Raw genomic sequence first — 20335 nt, forward strand, 5'->3', positions numbered from 1 at the left:
ACATGGCTTTCTAGCTGCTGTTCTCTCGTTCTATGACAGCTCTCCAGAAGTCAGACACAACTAATAGAGATGTAGTTTGGCATATAGTAGGTGAAGGATATGCTAATCTGCTTGTTGTTTACTGAGAATTTGGTGGGTCATCACAGCAGAGAGAATGTGGGCCTGGGACTCTCTAGCATACATCCTAGTCCCACTTTCCAAGGGACATGGAGCAGCTGCTCAGCTCTGAGTCCCAGTTGCTTCCCCTGTGAAATGGGATTTGTGCTCGTTACTTCTCAAGATATCTTAAGAGTAAATGAGATGATAGGGAAGGCCTTAGTCAGTACTTGATAGAGAGTAGGCCTCAGAGTGATGGTGGATGATCGGAGTTTCGACCCTTCCTTCACCCCGCTTCAGTTTTAGGATAGGGATGGTGACAGCACAACTGTAAGCAGAATTGCAGTGTTGTTGTTTGCCTCTCTGCTGCTGTGATAGAACACCAAAACCAGAAACAACTTGAGGAAAGAAGTATATGGTTCCTTAGTTGATAGTGGCGGGAAAGGCATGGCAGCAGGACCAGGAAGCTGAGAGTTCACATCTCAGTGGCATACAGAAAACAAAGAAAGAACCAGAAATGTGGTGAGGCTATAAATTCTCAAAGCCCATCCCCAACAATGTCCTTCCTACAGCAAGGCTCCACACTGTAAAAGTTACATACCTTTCCTATACACAATTACTGACTGGGGACCATGTGTCATGAGCCTATGGATGAACATGTCTCATTCAGAATCCACCACAGTTGGAATGTCAGACACCATAGAGCTCTTGGCCCATGGCTTCCTCAGACAGCCCTCTGAGGTTGATACTATTATCATCCCCATATTACAGATGAAGAAACAGACAGGAGGTTAAATAAGTTGGCAACATCATAAACTAAATGGCTCAGCCAGGACCTGGACCAAGGCAATTGAGCCCAGCCTAAGATGTCTCGCTTCTCACTTGGGTCCAGTATGCTCTCATTACATGAAAGTTATTGATCCGGCCTTTTTTCTGGGAGGGTGTGTGAAATCTTCCTCTGCAAGATCTCTTATCCAAGCCCCTGGCAAGAGTTTAGGTCTTAAGTCATGTCTTCTTTAGCGACTTCGTTACCTTACCTTCCCCAAGCCAAGACCTGTCAGCCCTCACCAAGTTCAGAAATGGTTTGCAGCTTAGATTTTCCTTTCTAGAAACAGTACACTCAGAGCAGACAGCAACCCACAGTGGAGTTTACTTTCCACAAACTGAAAGCAATAGGACAGCTTTTAAAGAAAGATGGGTGTGGGCAAGGTAGCTCGCTGATAATGGAGTAGCTCTCTGATGGAAGGAGAAACCCAACTCCTCCACGTTGTCCTCTGACTTTTCTCTACTGAGCCCATGCTGTAGGAGTCAGCACACATACAGAGTCTTGTAGAGGGGTATGTGTTGCGTGCATGTGTGTGTAATGTTTTTGTTTTTCATGAAGGAAAGGTGGAAAGGTCTTTTGGATAGAAAGATAAGGAGCTCCCCTCTTCATAGGGGCCTATATTGCCATGGACCAGAGCATAGCCATAGCTCAGGGTGTTGGTGAAGTTCATAGGGGCCTGCATTACCACGAACCATAGCACATCCATAGCTCTGGGTGTTGGTAAGCTCATTAAAATGAATTATTTTAGATCATTTTCATTTTGAATTTATATAAACCACAAGTTAAGTGATCCTGAACGAGATTGATCTACAAATCTACAAAAATTTTTATTTACGAGGTGAGCTGTGGCCTCTCTAATTGGCTGGCAGTTTATAGTTTGCAGGAAGAGGAAAAGCTCAAGACTCAGGAGTGATAAATCCAAAAGGACCTTGGGGCTTACTCCACTCTTGTTACTTCTTACCTAGTGATCTTGGGGGTTTCTCCATGGGGGTCCGTCTGTGACATGGGCTGCTGAGGCTACCTGCAGGATACATGATGATTCTAATAGAAAGGTCTGAACAAAGACATTTCAGAGTGTGGTAGGGAGTTGGTTTTAGGACAAGGGGCCCTTAACTTCCCTGACTTCCCTGGAAGTTGCAGAGACGGGAAATTTTTAAAAATTCCTGAAATTCCCTCTGTGGCATCCAAGCCCTAGTTCCCAGTGGACAGGAAAGGAGGGCAGGCACACAGGCCAGCTGCCAGTCTACAGGTCGATTTAGAATGAAACTGTGTAAATGGCCCCGTTTCAATGGAAATTATTGCCTGTGAAAGGCTCTTCGCAGCTCTGCAGTGTGTCGTAATTACAGCAGTCTCAGGAAAAATGACGTAGTAAGAAATTGGAAAATTCTTAGGTAAGTGCAACATTTTAAGTTAAAAAAAATAGCCTTTGTTATGTAGAAATTTGAAAAATACAGGAAAACACAAAGGAAAAATAAAGTCGTACATAATCCCATTATTACAATGTAACTACAGTTCACTTTTTAGAAACAGCTTTCTTATCCCTGCACTTTCATATGCATTTTTATAACAATAATTATCCTATAAAAATTGTGCCTTAGGGTTTGTTTTGTAAAATAACATGCTATAAACATGTTTTGTAATATTGAATATCTTAGAATTACTTTTAATATCTCTGAAATACTCAACAATATTTTATTTAGTAGGCTCTTTGTTATCAAATCTTAAGTTGTTCCCAAATTTTGAGTGTCATGAAACTATTAGATATTAGAATCTTGGGTTGGGGATTGATTTTAGGACCTCCGTGGGCTCCTGAGTCTGCAGGTGCTCAGGCCCCTCTGTCCATGGTGTAGTGTTTGCATAGCACGCTCTCCCGCAAACTCTGACTCTGGAGTCTGTGAAGTGCTCGGTACAGTGCAGGCTGGGTAGTTGCTCTATGGATGATGAGGAATGATGGGAAATATTAAGTGTGCTGTATACACAACTTTGCCCAAGTGTTTTCAGTCTGCAGTGGTTAAGTCACACAATATAGATACGGGGGCTGATGGTTATAATTAATCTTTGTACCCAGATCCCACTATAAATTTATGGAAATTGATGCATGGCTCTGACATGTTGCTTCTGGGGTGTTGGGAATAGAGAGGCCTAGATTTTTCCGGGAACCCTGCACTGCCTCTGCTGCCATCCTCAGCTCTCTCATACCTCCTTGTATCTGGCCAAACATGAGAGTTTCCTGTGCCTCTCACCTTTCCAATAACCATGAGCAAATTACAGGCACAGTTTCGAATCTGACAGAACAACATTGCTATTTAGGTTGACAAAGAAATAATGAATAAATGTATAAAATGTCCTGCTGCCTTTTTAGATCTGCCATAACCCTCAGGTAGAATGAGATGGGTAGAATTCTTGGTTGTGAAATACTGCACCATGTCTCTAATGTTTCCACAGATGTCTTAATAAAAGCATAAACGAAAAAGGAAAAAAGCTGATAGGTAGCTTCTACCTTTTCATTAGCAAACCCAAAGCCTGGGATCAACTCTGTATATTTTGTGTTTTCATTTCTTTGACTTCTTAAGCTATTATAGAGTTCTACACATACCTTATTCCTGATTGTAATTGATCAGTGTGCGATGATTATTAAAAAGTACCTTGGCAACAGGGCCTCGTGTGAAATCAATGATTCCTAAGCCAGTAGGGTGTGTGTGTGTGTGTGTGTGTGTGTGTGTGTGTGTGTGTGTGTGTGTGTGTGTGTGTGTTGTGTGTGTGTTTGTGTGTGTGTTTGAGACAGGGTCTCTCTACACAACCCTAGACCCACCTGCCTCTGCCTCCTGAGTGCTGGACTTAAAGATGTGTATTACCGTGCCAGCTCTGAGTCAGTGTTTTATTCACGTCATCTTTGTCTTCATCATACTTGTTGAGGTATAAAGTCTAGAAACAGGTCCAGAGAGGATGATAATCTGTTCCATATCAGAGAAACAGGGCAGTATTTTGTGCCTCCAGTTCATTCTCACTCAGACCTCTTACCTAGTGTGGGAAGAACTAAGGACGGGGTGAGAGAAGCCAGTTTCTGGTCTTGGGTAGTTACATCCTTGAGTCAGACATTATCGTTTTCATTTGGCTTTCCCTGATGAGTGGTAGGTCATTTCTGAGTGTTACATTCATCATTTCAGACTTCCTCCCCTCCTCCTGCCCCTTTGATCTTCCAGGCCCTCAGTACCGCCTGGAGAAGCAGAGTGAGCCTAACGTCGCAGTGGACCTGGAGAGCACGCTGGAGAGCCAGAACGCCTGGGAGTTCTGCCTGGTCCGCGAGAACAGTATGTTGACTGCCTCGCTCTGTGCTGCTTCGTCTGTTGCAAACATACTTAGGAATGACGTGGTTGACCATACTTTCTGGCCTGGCATCCCTAAGCAGATGAAAAGTGACCACAGCTCTCACTAGAAGTGTATCTCAAAGCAGAATGATAGATTCTGTGCTCTCTGGTAGTCTGCATCCTGTTTAGCACTTAGTGATTAATATTTTCTCTTGAACTACGTTTTCCTCATTTTGGAACAACCCTGGAAACAGCTCAGAAACAAGAGGCTCTTTCTCAGGCAAAGGCTCTTTTATATATACAGCAACTGGCCTTGTCAGTGTCAACTGCTTAACATCATGTTTTAGAAAAATTTAAACACTTGAATATTCTCAGCGAAGGCGTCATAGTGACTCCAAGTGACACATTGAGATCTGGATTTCTTCCCTTCCAGTCTCCAGAGTTTCTGAGTTGGGAAGTTTTGTTCCCCAAACAGAAGGAGATAACCTGCCCACAGCCACTCATGCTCCAGAGCTGTTTCTTCTGCCTGGAGTGCTCTTCCCATCTTTTCTTTTTTTTTTTTTGTTTTGTTTTTTGTTTTTTTTTTTTTTTTTTTCGAGACAGGGTTTCGCTGTAGCTTTGGAGCCTGTCCTGGAACTCCCTTTGTAGACCAGGCTGGCCTCGAACTCACAGAGATCCGCCTGCCTCTGCCTCCCGAGTGCTGGGATTAAAGGCGTGCGCCACCACTGCCCGGCCTCTTCCCATCTTTTCTTGCTAGCTCATCCATGTCCTTGTCTCAGTTTAAACATCACATCTGCAGAGATAGTCCTATCACCCAAACCTGGTTCATTCCTCATCTGGGACCCCAGGAGCTATCTCAGAGTGTTCTGGTTTTTTCTTCATGGCATGTATTGCTGTTATTAATTTTACCTAGTAACTGGCTAATATCTACCTTCCCCACTGGATTATAAGTCTGCAAGGGCATTCCTGAGCCATGCTAGTTGTCCCTCATTAGCTCAGCAGCCTGCTAAAGACTACACACTACAGAAGCTCAGGAGAGATAGATGAGTGAGTGAGTAAGTAAAAGGCCTTTAGTCCTGCCGCTGACCCTTAGCAGACTGGACTGCTGCTCCTTCACCAGAACCCTTGGCTGCCTCTGGGACAGCATGCACACATTGACCAGGAAGGAGAGATGTGGCTTTCAGAGCAATTTCTCAGATAAAGGCTGATGGCCTCACCATCTGTAGGTGGTTATAAGAATCCTATGTAAGAACATAGAAAATTAAAAATCAGTAATGCCTAAATGGTCTAAAGACACTTAGATAAGTAATAAATATTCATAAATGTGTGTTCTCTCAAGAATCTAATATACAAGTATTTTTAAGCAAAATATGATGTTCTCCCCTTATCAAATAAAGCAGGTATTTCAGAAGTATTCCTTCTGGACTGGGCATGGTGGTGTGCAGCTGTTATCAGCACATAGGAGGCTGAGGCAGGAGAGTCAGAAGTTCAAGGACATCATCAGCTACTTAAATTTAAGGCTAATCTAAGATACATAAGGCAGTATCTCAACTAAAATAAGCAATAAATAAATCCTCATGGGTAGGGAAGATCTGAGGATGCTGACATACTTAGATGCTGGTGACAACAGTGGAATCTATTAAAGATACTGGCTGGATATATAAGAGGACTAAGAATTGTTTATACAAGATTTCCACTTTGGGGAATCTACCCTGAGAAAAGACCTAAAATGCAACAAAGATTTATGTATATTATGGTTTTTACAGTGTTGTTTCTGCCTCCAACTAGGAAAGTCATAGCTTAAGTTCTATCCCTGTATTGGGGATTTATGCAGCTTCTTAGTATACTGACTAAGAACAATAAAATTAGCCTGGAAATCAAAAAAGGGAAAAAAATTGGTATGCACTTGGAAATTGAGAATTAAGCTTCTGATCCTGTGAGTGAAAAAAATAAATAATAATAATAATAATAGACATTAGAAAATACTGGGGGTGCATAGCTTAGTGACAGAGTGCTCGCCTAGCGTGTGTGAAAACTTGGGGTCAATTCCTAGTAGCACACAACAAACAAAACAAGAAAATATATTGATAGAATAATGAAAATCCTATATATTAAAAGTTGTAGGTATGGCTACAGCAGCCTGTAAGGAAGTGTTGCAGTCTTCCAGTTTATTTGTGTATTACAAAAGAAAAGTAATGAACTGAGCATTCAGCTATTCAGCAAACAAAAAAAAAAAAAGAGTAGAAAAATAGAGAAGAAAGCCTAAGAGGCAACAAAGATCAGAAATTACTGAGCTAGAAAACTCAGAAACAACAAAAGGACTCATAAAATCAGTAAACCTCTTTTGAAATGGGTTAAAGTCAAGGAAAGAAAATAGCAGAGAAACATAGGTAGTAACAGACAGAAAAAGGAGACTCACGACAGATCCCATAATCATTACCCATATAGCACAGAGGGTGTCTGTGTGCGTGTAAGTTTATATATGTGTAAGTTCCCTTGCCTGTACAGATGCATGGGAAACCATCGTCTGTAGTCACTCTCCCTGAACCTGGCGTTTGCTGCTTTGATTGTCTGGCCATCAGGGTCCAGGGATCCTTCTGTCTCTGGGCCTTTGCATAGCTGGTACCTTACCCTCTAAGCCATCTCCCCAGCCCATACAAGAGGATTGTGAAAACCTCCACTGCAAAAAAAAAAAAAAATGTAGATGAAAAGAATGAAGTCCTGGAAAAAAGAAATCAACATCACATCAAAATTGGCACAAGAAGAAATGGAAATGTTCTGGTCAATTTTGAAAATTTGAATTAATGATTGAAAACATCCCACAGAGAGAGCCCAAGCAAGTCATGGTGGGACACTTGAGAATCAAGAGGCCCACTTGCACATGCTTCCCCAGAGAGGTGGTCCTGGAGCTGATGGAAGACATGAGGCAAGCATAACCCTGGTACAACCCCAGTAATGATGACACAAGACCGAAACATTTCACACCAGTCTTAGAGAGATCCTAAAATCCCAGCAAATTGGTAACATGCCAAGTCCAACATTGGATTAGAAGAATTGTATCTCATTGCCAAGTGGGTTTACTCTAGAATGCAAAGTTGGTGATTTGCTGCAGTAATGGTAAAAGAAGAAAAAAAATGTAGGTACAGAATTTTATTTGTCTTTTTACTTACTATTTCTGCCGTTAAAAGTTGTGTTTAGGGGCTAGAGAGATGGCTCAGCAGATAAGAGTGCTTGTTGCTCGTGCTAAGGACCAGGATTTGGTTTCTGACACTTACATCTGGCACCCCACAACAGCCTGTAACTCCAGATCCTGTCCTGTTTGAGCACCTGCACACACTTGTTGGTGTACACACATGTTCACGCATAAATACACACAATAAGTAAATAAGTTATGTCTGGCAAGTTTGGTGATGAGAGCAAAGCTAGCGATGCAGCAGTAGAGAAGGAGTGAGCTCAAAATAGCTATCTCTGCTGGATGCAATTCCAGGTCATTCATTTTCCTTCTCTTGGTTCATGCTTACATATTCTAGAATTTCTAAAAGAAGAAAAGGTGAACGTGACATAAAGGCAAACTCTCATGGACAGAGACTTATAGTAAACACATCTTAGTGTGACATTTCCTGTGGCACTCCTGCAATAACTCATAGCCCCATGCTACAGAGTGCCACAGGAAGAGCTACACAGCTGTCCCTTGCTGCTCTTTACCTGATAATTGCTTTCCTTCTCCATTGTTCCTGTCATTCTTTAAGATTCTCTTGAACATACTTGGGCAAGTGATTGACCAGCAGGAACCTCATCTAGGATTCTGTTTCATAATGTTGGCCTCCCAGTAAGTCACAAATAAGGGAGTGTGCTTACTTATTAGTATCTTGGTGACTTTTTTGGATATGTTCACACTTTTACTTATAAAAAGTTTTTTTTTCTTCTTTAGGAAACCAAAGTGTAGGAATTAAGCTTCACTTCTTTCTTCTTCTCCCAGAGATGACAGGCATCTGTCTCTCCAGGGCTGGTCTGTGCACATTCACATGTACATGAGCAGTTGTGTGTACATGCATGCACATATACACATCCATGTTTATGTTCCTTCCTTAAAAAACAGAAATGAAGGCTTGCTGCATTGTTATTTTATCATCTTAATGATTCATGGTGTGTTACTCTGTATTGATTCACATATTCTACATGTAAATTTTATGTTCCTAACCTGCTGCTATTACTCTATAGTTTATATGATACAGATAGCTTTTGTTTTTAAGGAAAAGCCCTGGGTCTCTGTGATAAAAAGGAAAAAAAATGTGAGGATTAGTGAATGAAGCTTTGGCATCTAGGCCCTAGCTCATACTCCACAGCTAAGCAAGAACAGTCTCCAACTGTGCCACCTTTTGAGCCCCAGCACCACTCTCCCCAAGACTTTGCCATTTGTTCCAGTTCTGGTGTTGTGAGTCAAAACTGCTTGGAATGAAAGAAACCCCCACCACTGTGTTTACAAATGATAAAGGCAGAAAACAGTCAGAATGCAATGGACTATTATGACTTAGCTGTATAAAATAGGTGCAAATTATGAAAAGCAATTTATTATTTTCATAGAAAAATGTTTAAAAGACTAACTATAGAGATCCCAACTAATAACCATATATTATTGTCTACTGGCCATCTACTAAGAAGTTCAATCGATACAATGTTTCAAAATGTTTTTTTTTTCACTCCCTCACTGTTTTTGGATTGTTTGGTCAGGCACACTACCCTTCCAAGAACCGAGTTCAAAGGCAGCCAAGTGGAGTTTATGCATTACAGCACACTTTGGAGAATGTGCTGTCCATGGCTTCCTGTCCATGCCGCGTACTACTACTCTGAGAGCACCATCGTTTCACTGAAGCTGGGGGCCATTCAGCTGCCTCCATGGTGCTCACAGCAGGAGTCAGTGTGTCCACATAGAAGGTTCTTAGGATAGTACCTGGTGCATAATTATCCATCAGGGAGTGTTGGCTTTAACTAGGAAATAATGGTAGCACTGCCTCTGTGGCTAGTAGAGCTTTGGGCACAAGTGTGTTGGTCTGGAACCATGGAGCTGTCAGAGCCTTTTCCAAGATGGAGAGAGATGGAATTGAGGAGGAAGAGAAATTACAGGCAGAGTACTTTCTGCTGTCCCAGAATGAGGTTCACTTTATAAGTCACATCATTGGATTGAAAAAGCTGTAATGTAGATAGCACCCTTTCAGTTTTCCTTCAGTGGGGTGGGCCATGACATTTTTTAAAGCAACCATACCCAACAGTGTTTTAAAGTCATTTATTAAGGCCTATTGTTACAGGATCTTGTACTGAACTCACATTTTCTCCTACAGACATTACTCTCATGGTGAGAAGACTTTACCAAAGCTAGCCAGATAGTAGCATAGCACCAAAACCTGAAGTCTACCCTCTGTTTCCAAAGCCTACTCTTCCATAACCTGAAGTTCGGATCATGAGAAAGGTTGTGCTGATTGTCCTTGTCCTCTGTGAGAGAGAAGCTTGCACAGGAACTGATGTGACAAATTTCTGCCTAGGGACCGAGAGCTCACATTTGTGCTTGGATCTCGGCCTAAATAAGAATGTGACAAGCCAGAGCCCTTGAGCTTTCCAGTTTGGATCTGTGTCTCATGATCTACTCCATCCTTCTGCCAACTGTCTGCTCAAAGCTGGAGGCAAACCAGACAGAAGCAGCGAGTACATTCTGAGGAGGAGGTAGCAGTAAACTCCTGTTCTTGTTCAAGCTTTCATATCAATCCTGACACCACACTGAGCTTCAGTTTTCTCTTCTGCCAAATGTAGAACCTGGGTGACCTTTCACACTGATCAAATAGACTGTGTGGAACAGATGATCTGCAGGGCCAAAGGGATCTCATTTAGTTGCCCCTTAAAGACCCAGGAGAGCGCCACGCTAATCTCAGCACTCAGGAGGCAGAGGCAGGTGAATCTATGAGTTTGAAGCCAGCCTGGTCTACAGAGTAATTTCCAGGGTAGCCAGGCTACAGAGAGAAATTCTGTCTCAGAAAACCAAAACAAACAAACAAACAAGCAAACAGGAAAGCAACTCTTCAAAGCCTACTTGGGACCCCTGGCTACCGCTTCCTGGGTTTGGAGTCCCTCTCCTTCCTCCTCTTGAATTACACTTAGTGGATTTGTCTGCTGCAAGCTAGACTGTAGCCCCTCTCACCCTGGACAGTGACCATATCTTAATACCCTGTCTCTCCTTGTCTGCCTAGACCCGACTCCTTCCCCCTGAAGGTGTGTGTACCTACCTCCTGCACCCCTCCCTGATGCCCTCACTCTGCTGCTGAGGAAGTCATGTCTTCACAGTCTCCATTCTTAGACTTGACTTTCCCTCCCGAAAAGAGAAAGATTCCGAAATGGAATGGAAGAGTGCTGCCCTCTTCCATGTGTTTTGTGAAGTTTCTTCACAGCAGGCCCATTCCTCCTTTGGTTTGTTCTCAGCCAGGCCTGGAGACTCCCTGGTGGTTCCTCTCTGCTCATGGAGGCTTGGCTTTCTTCTGTTACAAATTCTGATCTCACCAGTTTCTATCATGTTCATTGAATGAAGGATTTAAAGCTCTTTTATTGGACCACAGCACTACTCGTCAAATACAAAGGAAAATGTGATCATGCAAATAAACTCTGTTTACAAGGAGCAGTGACTTTGACACTCATGGTCCATATTTCAGGCTGAATTATTGCCAAAAGGCAGTTGCTTGTCTGGCTTAGAGGTAGGTGCTCTCTGTAAGGATTTTCTACTTGATGTTGCATATCAGCTTCTTGCACACTAACAGAATTTAACTGCAGTGGAAGTGTTACCACAGAGCTTCTGTATCCACCTCTTGCTGTTTGTTAATGGGCTGGTTGGCCATGTGTATGGGAGGAAAGGTGAGGTGTTTGGCATCGCTTTGTCGCTTGGGCAAGTTCTTCTCTGTGAGCTTCATTTTTCATGTGATGAATGTGATGGTGATCCCGCCCTTTGGGGGTGTTATGAGGTGTCAACCATGGAAGCAAGTAAATGACACTATATGTTAAAGCTCATAATAAACCACAGTGCACCATCCAAGGGGCCATTAACAAAATGCCTGTGCCTCCGAGCTCTCCCAGTCACAAGCTGCTCTGAGCTTCTGTTACTTGTCCATGGTAGTCCTTCCAGTAGCCTCTGACACTTCCCACAGTCTCTTTGGGCAAAGGAAGAGTGGACCCCTAAGGTCAAGAACTGTGCAGACCTGGATAGGAAACAAACCTGTGTCCTGTCCACAGGGACTTTTTTAGTAATGAAAGCACCCATTGTGCTATGTGGGCTGAGAACTTCCACATGAATTGACTTTTTCTTGCCCCTCCTTTCTGAAAAGTCCCCCCCCCCTTATTTTATCATTAGGTAGTAATTAGTATTCAAGGGAAATTGGTCTTAATATATTAAAATTGGTTAAGTGCATTTAGACCTGTACCACAGCCAATGTCTTATTGGAAAATGTAATTGGGGACTCTGTGTATGTAATTAATTGAATTACAATTAAGAACTTTCATTAAGCGATACACTGGTACATTAGAGCAGTAAGGAAACATGTTTGACGAGCTGCAGACCCTGTCTGGGCTGTAAGTGAGGGCACAAAGCCTTGCACTCTTCCAGTTGGCTCCTGGCCTCAGAATGTGCCCTGCTCCCCCAGTCATGGTTTTAGTAATGCATCAGGTGACATTCCTGCAGTGATTAGATGGGAGCTGGGTTTCTTCCAGCATTGTACTCTGTCTCTTGATTTTGGACCTCAGTGTTAGTCAGATTTTCTAGTCCTTAGGTATTCTGCTATATAAACTGTCCAGTGTTAGGATCCCTAGTGGGGAAAAAAAGCACATTACTTTCCCTGAGTTCTGAGCAGAAGCAAAGACACATTGGAGGAAGGAGTGATAGGGATTTTGCCAGCCTAACTTGCAAGTAAACCCATCATGAGACCTGTTTCCCACCCTGCAAATGGTCACACTCCAGCTCTCAAGGATGGTTGTGTTCACTTTGAATGTGTGTTTGTTCACTTGTTCTTTATATACTGACATTGGATCAATGACAACTACAGGGTTGAAGAGGAGCCAGCAAAACACTAGTCCCAATATACTGGAGAGGTGAGGGTCAGTGAAAAGCAGAGAAAAGACACTGACCCAGTGTGCCCACAGCAGGAGGGGGAGCAGATAAAGGGGCTCAGCAGCCCAAGTCTGCCTTTTAGGTGCCAAGAGAAGGCTTGGGTTTAAGTGGCCGGGCAAAAGGAACGCAGCCTTGGTCAAGGTGTAGCCTGCCCGTCACTGGTCCTTCATATCTCAGCTCCGTTCTCTCCAGCAAGGTGTTTTGATAAAGAAGCCTCATTCTCATGTGAATGTGAAGGGGGCATCTGTCCTGTGAGGTTTTGCTCTTCTTGTAACTCAGAGTGACTAAAGTAATTCGCTTCTGTTCCTTCCATCAAAAATCTGTACAAAGCGAAGGCAGAGATGCCAGGCTAGCATGTACTTTTGCTACCTGGTGGGTCCAGGTGAAGAGTGGGTGCTTTTATTTAGCAAAGGTGACTTTTGAGTGACCGTTTTGAGAAGAATCAGCTTCTTTGAAAAAAGGGGGAAATTAGTTAAAACAATAGGTAAGCGAATGTTGTAAGCTAGATACCGCCCATCTGAAGCCCCAAGACAGAAGTGTGTGGCAATGAGACGACTACCCTGACCTGGGCAGGGGTGCAGGGTGAGCTGAGGGCTGAGCAGGCTCCTTCTGTGATCTGTTCTCTCAGAAATTCTACAAACCTAAAACTGCTTCTTTCTGAGCCCCTCATAAAGCAAGATTACCTTGATTTATTGAGGGAGAGCTGACATCTCTACGTGGGAAGTCCTCCAGCAGACTGACTCTGGCTCTAGGAGTTTAATCAATTAAGCACTGTGACAGCAAGGATTCCTGCTCAGGTTGTAGCATACCCAATATCCTACTGTGTGATTTTGGTGGCTTTAAAGAGAATACTGCAGAGGGGCCTGTGTGTGTTATAGTATATCACCTATTGATCGTTTTTAGAGGCCAGCAAAAATGACTAGCAGCTGAAGGGAAGTGTTTAATAGAGGGGAAGCTTTGGGCTTATGGGACTTTGGGGACTTAAACGGCTTCTGGGGGGGAAAAAAGTGATGAATGCAGAGCACTAAGGAAGAGGTTTTTCTTCATGACTTACTCAGGCATCCAGTGTTGGGTCTGACTGGGAAGTCCCTGATTCCTTTGTTCCAGCGGGGCACTCAACACAGTTATGACCTGTGGCATTGTATAGCTCCAGCCCACTGAAGGAATCTTTACTTAAAACAGCTTGTGCAATGGTTATATTGAGGATTCCATTCCTGGCTCCAGCTTTCCTGCCTCACTTTTTTTTTTCTCACTTGTTTGGGGATGTTATCACCTGACCTAAAAAGACTTTGGGAAATGTCCATAATACTGAACATACAGCATCTGGCATAGTACATAGAGTACACGACCAGTAAATGGCAGGCTGAATCCCTGTTCTCAGTGCACCCTCTCTTTTGAAGGGTCTGGATGGTGTGGTGAGCATGGTGAGTTCTGTAGACCCAGGTCAACTCAGCTTCTGCTGACCACAAAACTTCTTGGATCATGACTTATGGTCGCACAGTTTTGCTGGCGGCTTTGGGTGGACATTTACTGAGTGACAAATAGTATGCCATATAGAATGGAATTTCCGTGCTGGCAGGGTGTGCCTCTCCACGAGGAGACCACAGATACGTATGTGGAATAGTCTCAACGAGAGCTTTCCCCAGAGAACTGTAGGTTACAAGAGAGAAACCAAGGACAGTTCTGTTAAACTAGACTTTGAAGCATAAACATTTTGAAAAGGAAAGGATGCCCTGGCCAGATGGTACAATCTGAGCAGAGACCAACTTGTCTAAAGCAAGGGGTGGGTAGTGAACAGGATTGCAAAACTTTGAGATAGCATGGTGGGGGCCATAGTTTGTTTTCCCTTCTCCAGTCGGTTCTCTGCGCAGCAGTGTTTTTCTGCGTGCCAGAACTCCCTGCCTTTAGACTCTCTCCTCTCCTGCCCCTGTCCTTCTCCCCTTTCACCTTTTTCCTCTCACCTCTTCCCCTTCTCCTTCTCTTCTCTAGCCAAAGGCAAGCACTCGCTCTTTTCTAAAGAGTCCCTTACTCTGTGTACTTCCTTGTTTTCTCATCTTTTTTCTCAGAATTCCTACTCCTTTCTCATCACCCGAGAACCCTGCGTCCTCAGTCTCTTCACTGGCCTAATAACATCTACTCCGTGGTGTTGTTTGTGGGTTGGAACGAACAGGTCGTCAGGGTTGTGTCATGAGAACCTGAAAGGTGAGGATGTAGCAGAGGACATTTGCCTTCTGGTTGGGTTCTAGGGATTTTTACAGGAAATGGAAGTTGCTTTAGCTTACACTAGACTAGGCCTGTTAGTCTTGGTCTGAGACCCACTGAGCCAGGGGGTGAACTTGAAAGTCCTGTGTAGCTTGCTCTGTGGATACAGGAAAAATGCCAATAGCGTATAATGAGTTCATCTGAGCTTTGACTTAATGACTAGTGCCTACTTGTTTGAAAGAAAGCTATGTGCCTCTAAATGTTTCCCTCGGTGCCTATAAAATCACGTGTATGAAACACTCTTTGAAGTGGGGAATTGTAGTTAGCCTTGGTTCTCAGCACTGAGAGCACACTGTTCCTCTTGGAATATGTGTGTAGACGTTTTCAGCTGAGCTTGCTGTCAGGGTGCAGCACGTTCACACAGGCCTGACTCCACCTCTGTGTCCCATCATGGTGTCCAAATGGGCACCAAGGACAGGAAGGGCATATTCATCCACAAAGTCAGCAGCTCTCAAACTTTTTCTGTTGGAACCCCTTTATACAATTTAAAGTTAGTGAGGTGGGTCTGGGGGTAAAACTTGGAATCAGATCAGATGTTTATTTCATTCAGGACCTCGGATTCAATCCCCAGCACCAAAAAGGAGGGAGACTGTTTGTCATTGTGTATTATCTTGATTTGAGAACTTTTGTTTTCTGTATAATTTCAGGGAGAACAGTGTGACTTAGGCTGGCCTGTAACTCTCAATCCTCTTGTTCCAGGCCCCTAAATACTGGCATTATAAGTGTATGCACAACCTGGTTAATAAAAATATATTGACAACTACAAAAAATGTATTGTCTATTTCTAGAAATAGAAACAGAAATTTGTGTTTATTAAGTCATTAGAAAGAGTAGATCAGTTAGCATAAACATTTTTGTGAAAAAATAACCAGATTTTCTTTGAAATTTTAATGAGAAGAGTAGCACTGATATACTTTCTCTTCTCCCCACCCACTCCTATCCCACCCACAGCCCCCAGCTCTGAGGTAGCATGTGTTGTAGCCCAGACTGACCTGAACTTTTTGTATTGATCTTGACCTCCATGTACTAGGATTACAGGTGTGTACTTCCATGCCTGGTGTATGCAGTGCTGGGGTGTCCTGGTTTTTGTGTGCCCAGGGCCTTGCACATGCTTAGCCACCTGAGCTGGAGCTCAGTCCTGTTGTATGTTTTTGCACATTTCTGTCTGGCTAATAGAATATTCTAGGTCTTCATATCTGCTTCTGTACTCAGTTCGTTACAATATCTGTTTGGGTTGTAGTATAGGAAGAAAATTTGTCTTGACACAGATACATTATTGAAACAGAGGAGAGAATTTCCGTACCCTTTTCACATAATCGTTGGTATTAATTTTCATTGATATCAAAATTCAAGTGATAGTTTCCTAAAGGTTAATTGCAACGTGAAATCAGAACTCCTTATTACGACGTGCACTTGTAAGGGAATAAGGGTAAAAGGCAAAAAATGTTTTACTGTTACTATGAAAACAGTATAGGACCTTGGGGCCTGAGGGGAGCTTGGAGGTAGATGTGCCCACCACTGGCCCAGACCTAGACTTGGAGGATCTCTGAGTTTGAATTCACTGTTCTAGCCACATTTTCTTGTCCTGGGGTCAAGGGGGTGGGCATGCAGATAGATGTAGGAACAGCTTTTAGCACAGCCTGAGAGGAGGAGAAGAATGAAAATGGCAAAGAAACACACAGACTCCAGTGTCTGGTGATCCTATCCCACGTGTTGTAAATCCATAATGAGTGGCCAAAAGCTAGGATGTTAATGTACATCTGGCTTTATAGCCATGGTCTGTCTTCACAGCACCCACTCTTTCTTCTTTACTGTAGGAACTAGGGTCACCTTGGACTTGGTCCCATTATTGCCTCCTCTGCTTCCCTTTGTGTTTCTCACCCCAGCCTGTTTGGCCTTTCTTCCCCTGAGTCAGGGAACAGACTCCATTCTGTGGTCCTCCTGATTTTCTTCCAGGGAATTAGTCTGCTTCCTCTAAGATTCTATGTTGTACCCAGATCCTTCCTAGGTGCACTCTTCCAGAGCCTTACTGTCAGTCCATCTGTGCTCTGGTGCCCAAGTCACTGCTGAGACCCACCCCAGAGTGTGAGCTGTCACATTCAGCCCTGAGTTACTGCACCGTGAGCGTTTTGACACAATACATTATGGTAATGCAGAGCACATAGAGACATTAACACTCCTGACTTTGACAGAGTGTACTGTGAAGTCTTTGAAGACACCATTATAATTTATCTTGTCACTCATGAGGAGATCTGGTTCAGCTTTAATGTATATGAACACAGTGTGGCTTTTGTCTTATTTAATTGCTTGTGACCTTTTTAATTGCTAATTTAACAAAATACTAAAGGGTTATATTTCAATTACATTAATGATTTAGGGAGGGTTTTTGTGTGTTTGTTTTTTTAGACATTCTGGTTCTCTCTACTTTTCACTTTGAGAACATAAAATGTCATCTTGAACAGAAGTAGTGTTTTACTGTGAAGTTGATAGTACAATAATGATTTCCATATGCAAATGACATAATACCAAGTATCTTGCATCTGTGGTTGGGTTCCACCTTCTCCAAGGTACAGACACGCAAGGTTTACACACTAATCCACTGCATTTTTCTGATCAGTGCTTTGCTTCAGGTAGCTCACTTGAGATAAAGTGCCTACTGCAGATGCTATTAATACCCCGGACTTGTCTACTGGTTCTGTTCCTTTGTGTTCTGTAGCTGGGTCATAAGTTCCTCCCAGTACTTCTCATACTCTGCACTGCTGGATGGGTGAGACAGACACATGTACACACAGATAAACCCAACACTCAGTGGCACTCCTGGGCCCACCTGAAAACTGTCCATGGGGCTCGGAGCTGCTGCTTCAGCAGCCAGAACACGAGGGAATGCAGGACAGCACCTTCCCTGTTCCCTTGATGCTGTGCCTTCCTGATCTTAAGAGCCAGCATGCCCCTGACAGGGGCCATGACTTAGAACTCACTCAAGCATCAGGAAACCTAAGTCCTCAATGGGATGTGAATTTACCCTGGCAGAGAATAGAAGGTCAATGTGTGAAGCATTAGTGTTGAACCAGCTCCAGCTATGAAAGCCTAAAATTAATAGAAGGAAATTGATAAGCCTTGCTGGTTATTCCATAGCTTAAGACCCTGACTAAAATCCTATCGTCTCATCTGCCCATTATTAACATTTCAGCAAAATATAAAGTTTTCATTAATCTCCCACAGTAAAGTTAGTCATGAAAACTGGCACTTGTTTGAGCTTTTAGGACACATTAGCTGATGTATTAAACAGAACGCGTCCTTCTTCAGCAGCTTCTGCAAGAAACTAAATCAATTTTCAGCCGTATTTATGCACCACTTTATCTAAAAGCATCTGAATTATCATTTACAGCTAAGATGCTTTATTAGCAGCTGGCATTGAAATTGCTCAGTAAAAAATTGTATGTCACGTGTAGTAATTTTTAAATTGGTTTTAATCCAACATCATAAAATGTAAAAATCTTAAGTATGGGGTTTTGTTGTTGTTGTTTTATTTTAGTAATTGGCATTTTAACATAATAAGCTATTACTCTTTCCAAATCAAATACCTGCAATTTTTAGAAAATAACAATTAGTTACAGTTCCAGAAGCTGTAGAACTCAGGGCTAAGCTCTATCTAATGTGGTGTTCTCAGTAAAAAAAAAAAAAAAAAGGCTGAGTTGGACTTTCGTATTTAAGAAATAAAGAATGTTTTCTTTATAATTTTCATGTATAAAAATCCTAAGATAGAAATGAATACTTTTTGGCAGTTATGTTTCTATTAAGATGTAGTTTTGACAAAGTAAAAGACTATGCTAAACTTTCCTCCCAGTTTTCATTCTGATGTCACATTTCCGAGGAGACATTGAGGGCCGTGATCTGTCCCAAATCACTGGTGCTTCAAAGAATGAAACCAGTCCACAGATGGCTCTTGCCATGGGCGCGGCACTCAGTTAGTCCTGCAGTAGGATACTGGTTAAGTCACTGCCGCACACTGCACTTGCACTAGGCTCCAGCCTTGTTCGCACAGCAGTGAGGACATCGCGATCATGGTGACTGCCCTCCTGTGGCTTACAGTCTGGAGGCAGAGATAGGTGATGACTTGGTGGACACTGGCCTGTAGAAGATAGAGATGCAGTGTCAGGAGCCATACTAGATTTGGGGGCTTGGAGTCAGGAAAATCTCCCTTCTTGGAGCCTCATTTGACCAGGCTTTTGAGAAGGAATAGGAAGGAGAGTGGAAAGGACAGGGAGCAGGGCGCTCTGAGCATGGAGGATGAGGACATGTGCAGTATGGTCTAAAATAGGACTGTGTCCAAGGTGTGTCACATCCTTCCCATGGGAACAGCCTAACACAAGGCTGTATTTTTCATATGAAAGACCATAGTGTTTGGAAACAAAACATACACTTGCTAAGAACTGAGTTCAGTGTAAAAGAAGAGAAACAGACTTATTTAAAAAGTCAGCCTGAAGGCAAAGAAAAGCATGGAGTTGTCAGGCTGTGAAGATACCCAAAGCTAGTTAGTACTTTTGCTCCCACAAACTCTGTCTGAAGGAATTCTGGACATTTGCCTGTGGTTTGCCTTTATTTAGTGTGGCCTTGGGATATGCCTTAACTTCCCATCGGTTTGAGATGGAAAATTCCAGAACCCTCCATGTTGTCATGAGGTTTAACCTGAATAAAGTACTTGACATCATGACTGACACGGGTAACACACTGCCCATTATTGATTTAGAAGTTTGGTGTGAGCACACCATTTGCCTGTGCTGTTCTCAGGAGAAAGCATAAAGATAAGTAAGAAACTTCCCTGGCCTTTGTGAAACTCCCACGTTAGGACAGAGCAGCCACCAAGCACTCGTAGGACAAGGCTGAGTCTGAGCCCCTCTGGATACCGTTAGTCATTTTATATATTAGAATCTTTACATGAATTTTGATGTTCTATGAATGTCAAAGACAAATTCACAGAGGTAGTCACTCACCTAAGATCATACAGCAGATGAGATGGGAGTTGAACCAGGTCTGCTCAGCTCTGATCCAGTATATACCAGCTATTGTAGATGTGTGTCAGAGCCACTAAAATAGATTTCATGGAAGTGGTCAAGTCTGTGCTAGCCTGGGGAAGGGAAAGATTTTGGCTGTTCTGAGGTACCTGAAGGAGTAGTGTAGGCCACAAACAAGACCCAGCAACTGCGCTTCAGACTCTGGGAACTGGCATTGGTTTGCCTTTGCTTAATGGAACCTCGAACCTAGGAGCAGTCTGCAGCGGTTGGGAGGATCTGAGATAGGCATTATGAAGACTGGTAAGAGATTGGAAAACTCTTCAGTCACTTAAGCTGGCCTGCTTTCACTGCTGGCTGGAGAAAGGACTTCACTGAAGGGGCCTGAGATCCAGAGAACGCTGTAGAGCACCAGGCTTTGTCACCCATGTCATGTCACATGGTGTGAGTGACCAGAAGGTCTTGTGACCAGATCATAGAGGCAGCCCCGCAATCCGAAGGCCCGCGAGAGGCCCCTGGCAGGGGAAGCTCTCAACCATGGCAAGGGCTGCTAAGCAGACAGACAGGTTAGGGATTTGGAAGGGGCAGGGTTCTTCAAGGAGCATGGGTGATGTCCATAATCACCACACTCCCAGATTTTGACCAGCGCAATGGAGACCACGCTGCCTGAGAGTGTGAGCAGGATGCTGCC

The 20335-nt window shown here is 43.3% G+C and overlaps 1 protein-coding gene across 12 annotated transcripts in view; it reads left to right on the plus strand.

Moving 5' to 3' along the window:
- Positions 1-20335, plus strand: part of Mapkap1 (MAPK associated protein 1) — a 216558-nt gene that overhangs the window by 152968 nt on the left and 43255 nt on the right. For 11 of the 12 annotated variants that reach the window (XM_075985951.1, XM_075985953.1, XM_075985950.1 and 8 more), the window contains one exon: positions 4126-4233. The exons of the other annotated variant lie outside the window; for it this stretch is intronic. In XM_075985951.1, coding sequence (XP_075842066.1) covers positions 4126-4233 — 108 coding nt within the window. The remainder of the gene's footprint in view (positions 1-4125; positions 4234-20335) is intronic. 12 annotated transcript variants of the gene reach the window in all.

Source organism: Microtus pennsylvanicus, chromosome 9 (genome assembly GCF_037038515.1).
Source record: "Microtus pennsylvanicus isolate mMicPen1 chromosome 9, mMicPen1.hap1, whole genome shotgun sequence".
NCBI classification, from domain to species: Eukaryota; Metazoa; Chordata; class Mammalia; order Rodentia; family Cricetidae; genus Microtus; species Microtus pennsylvanicus.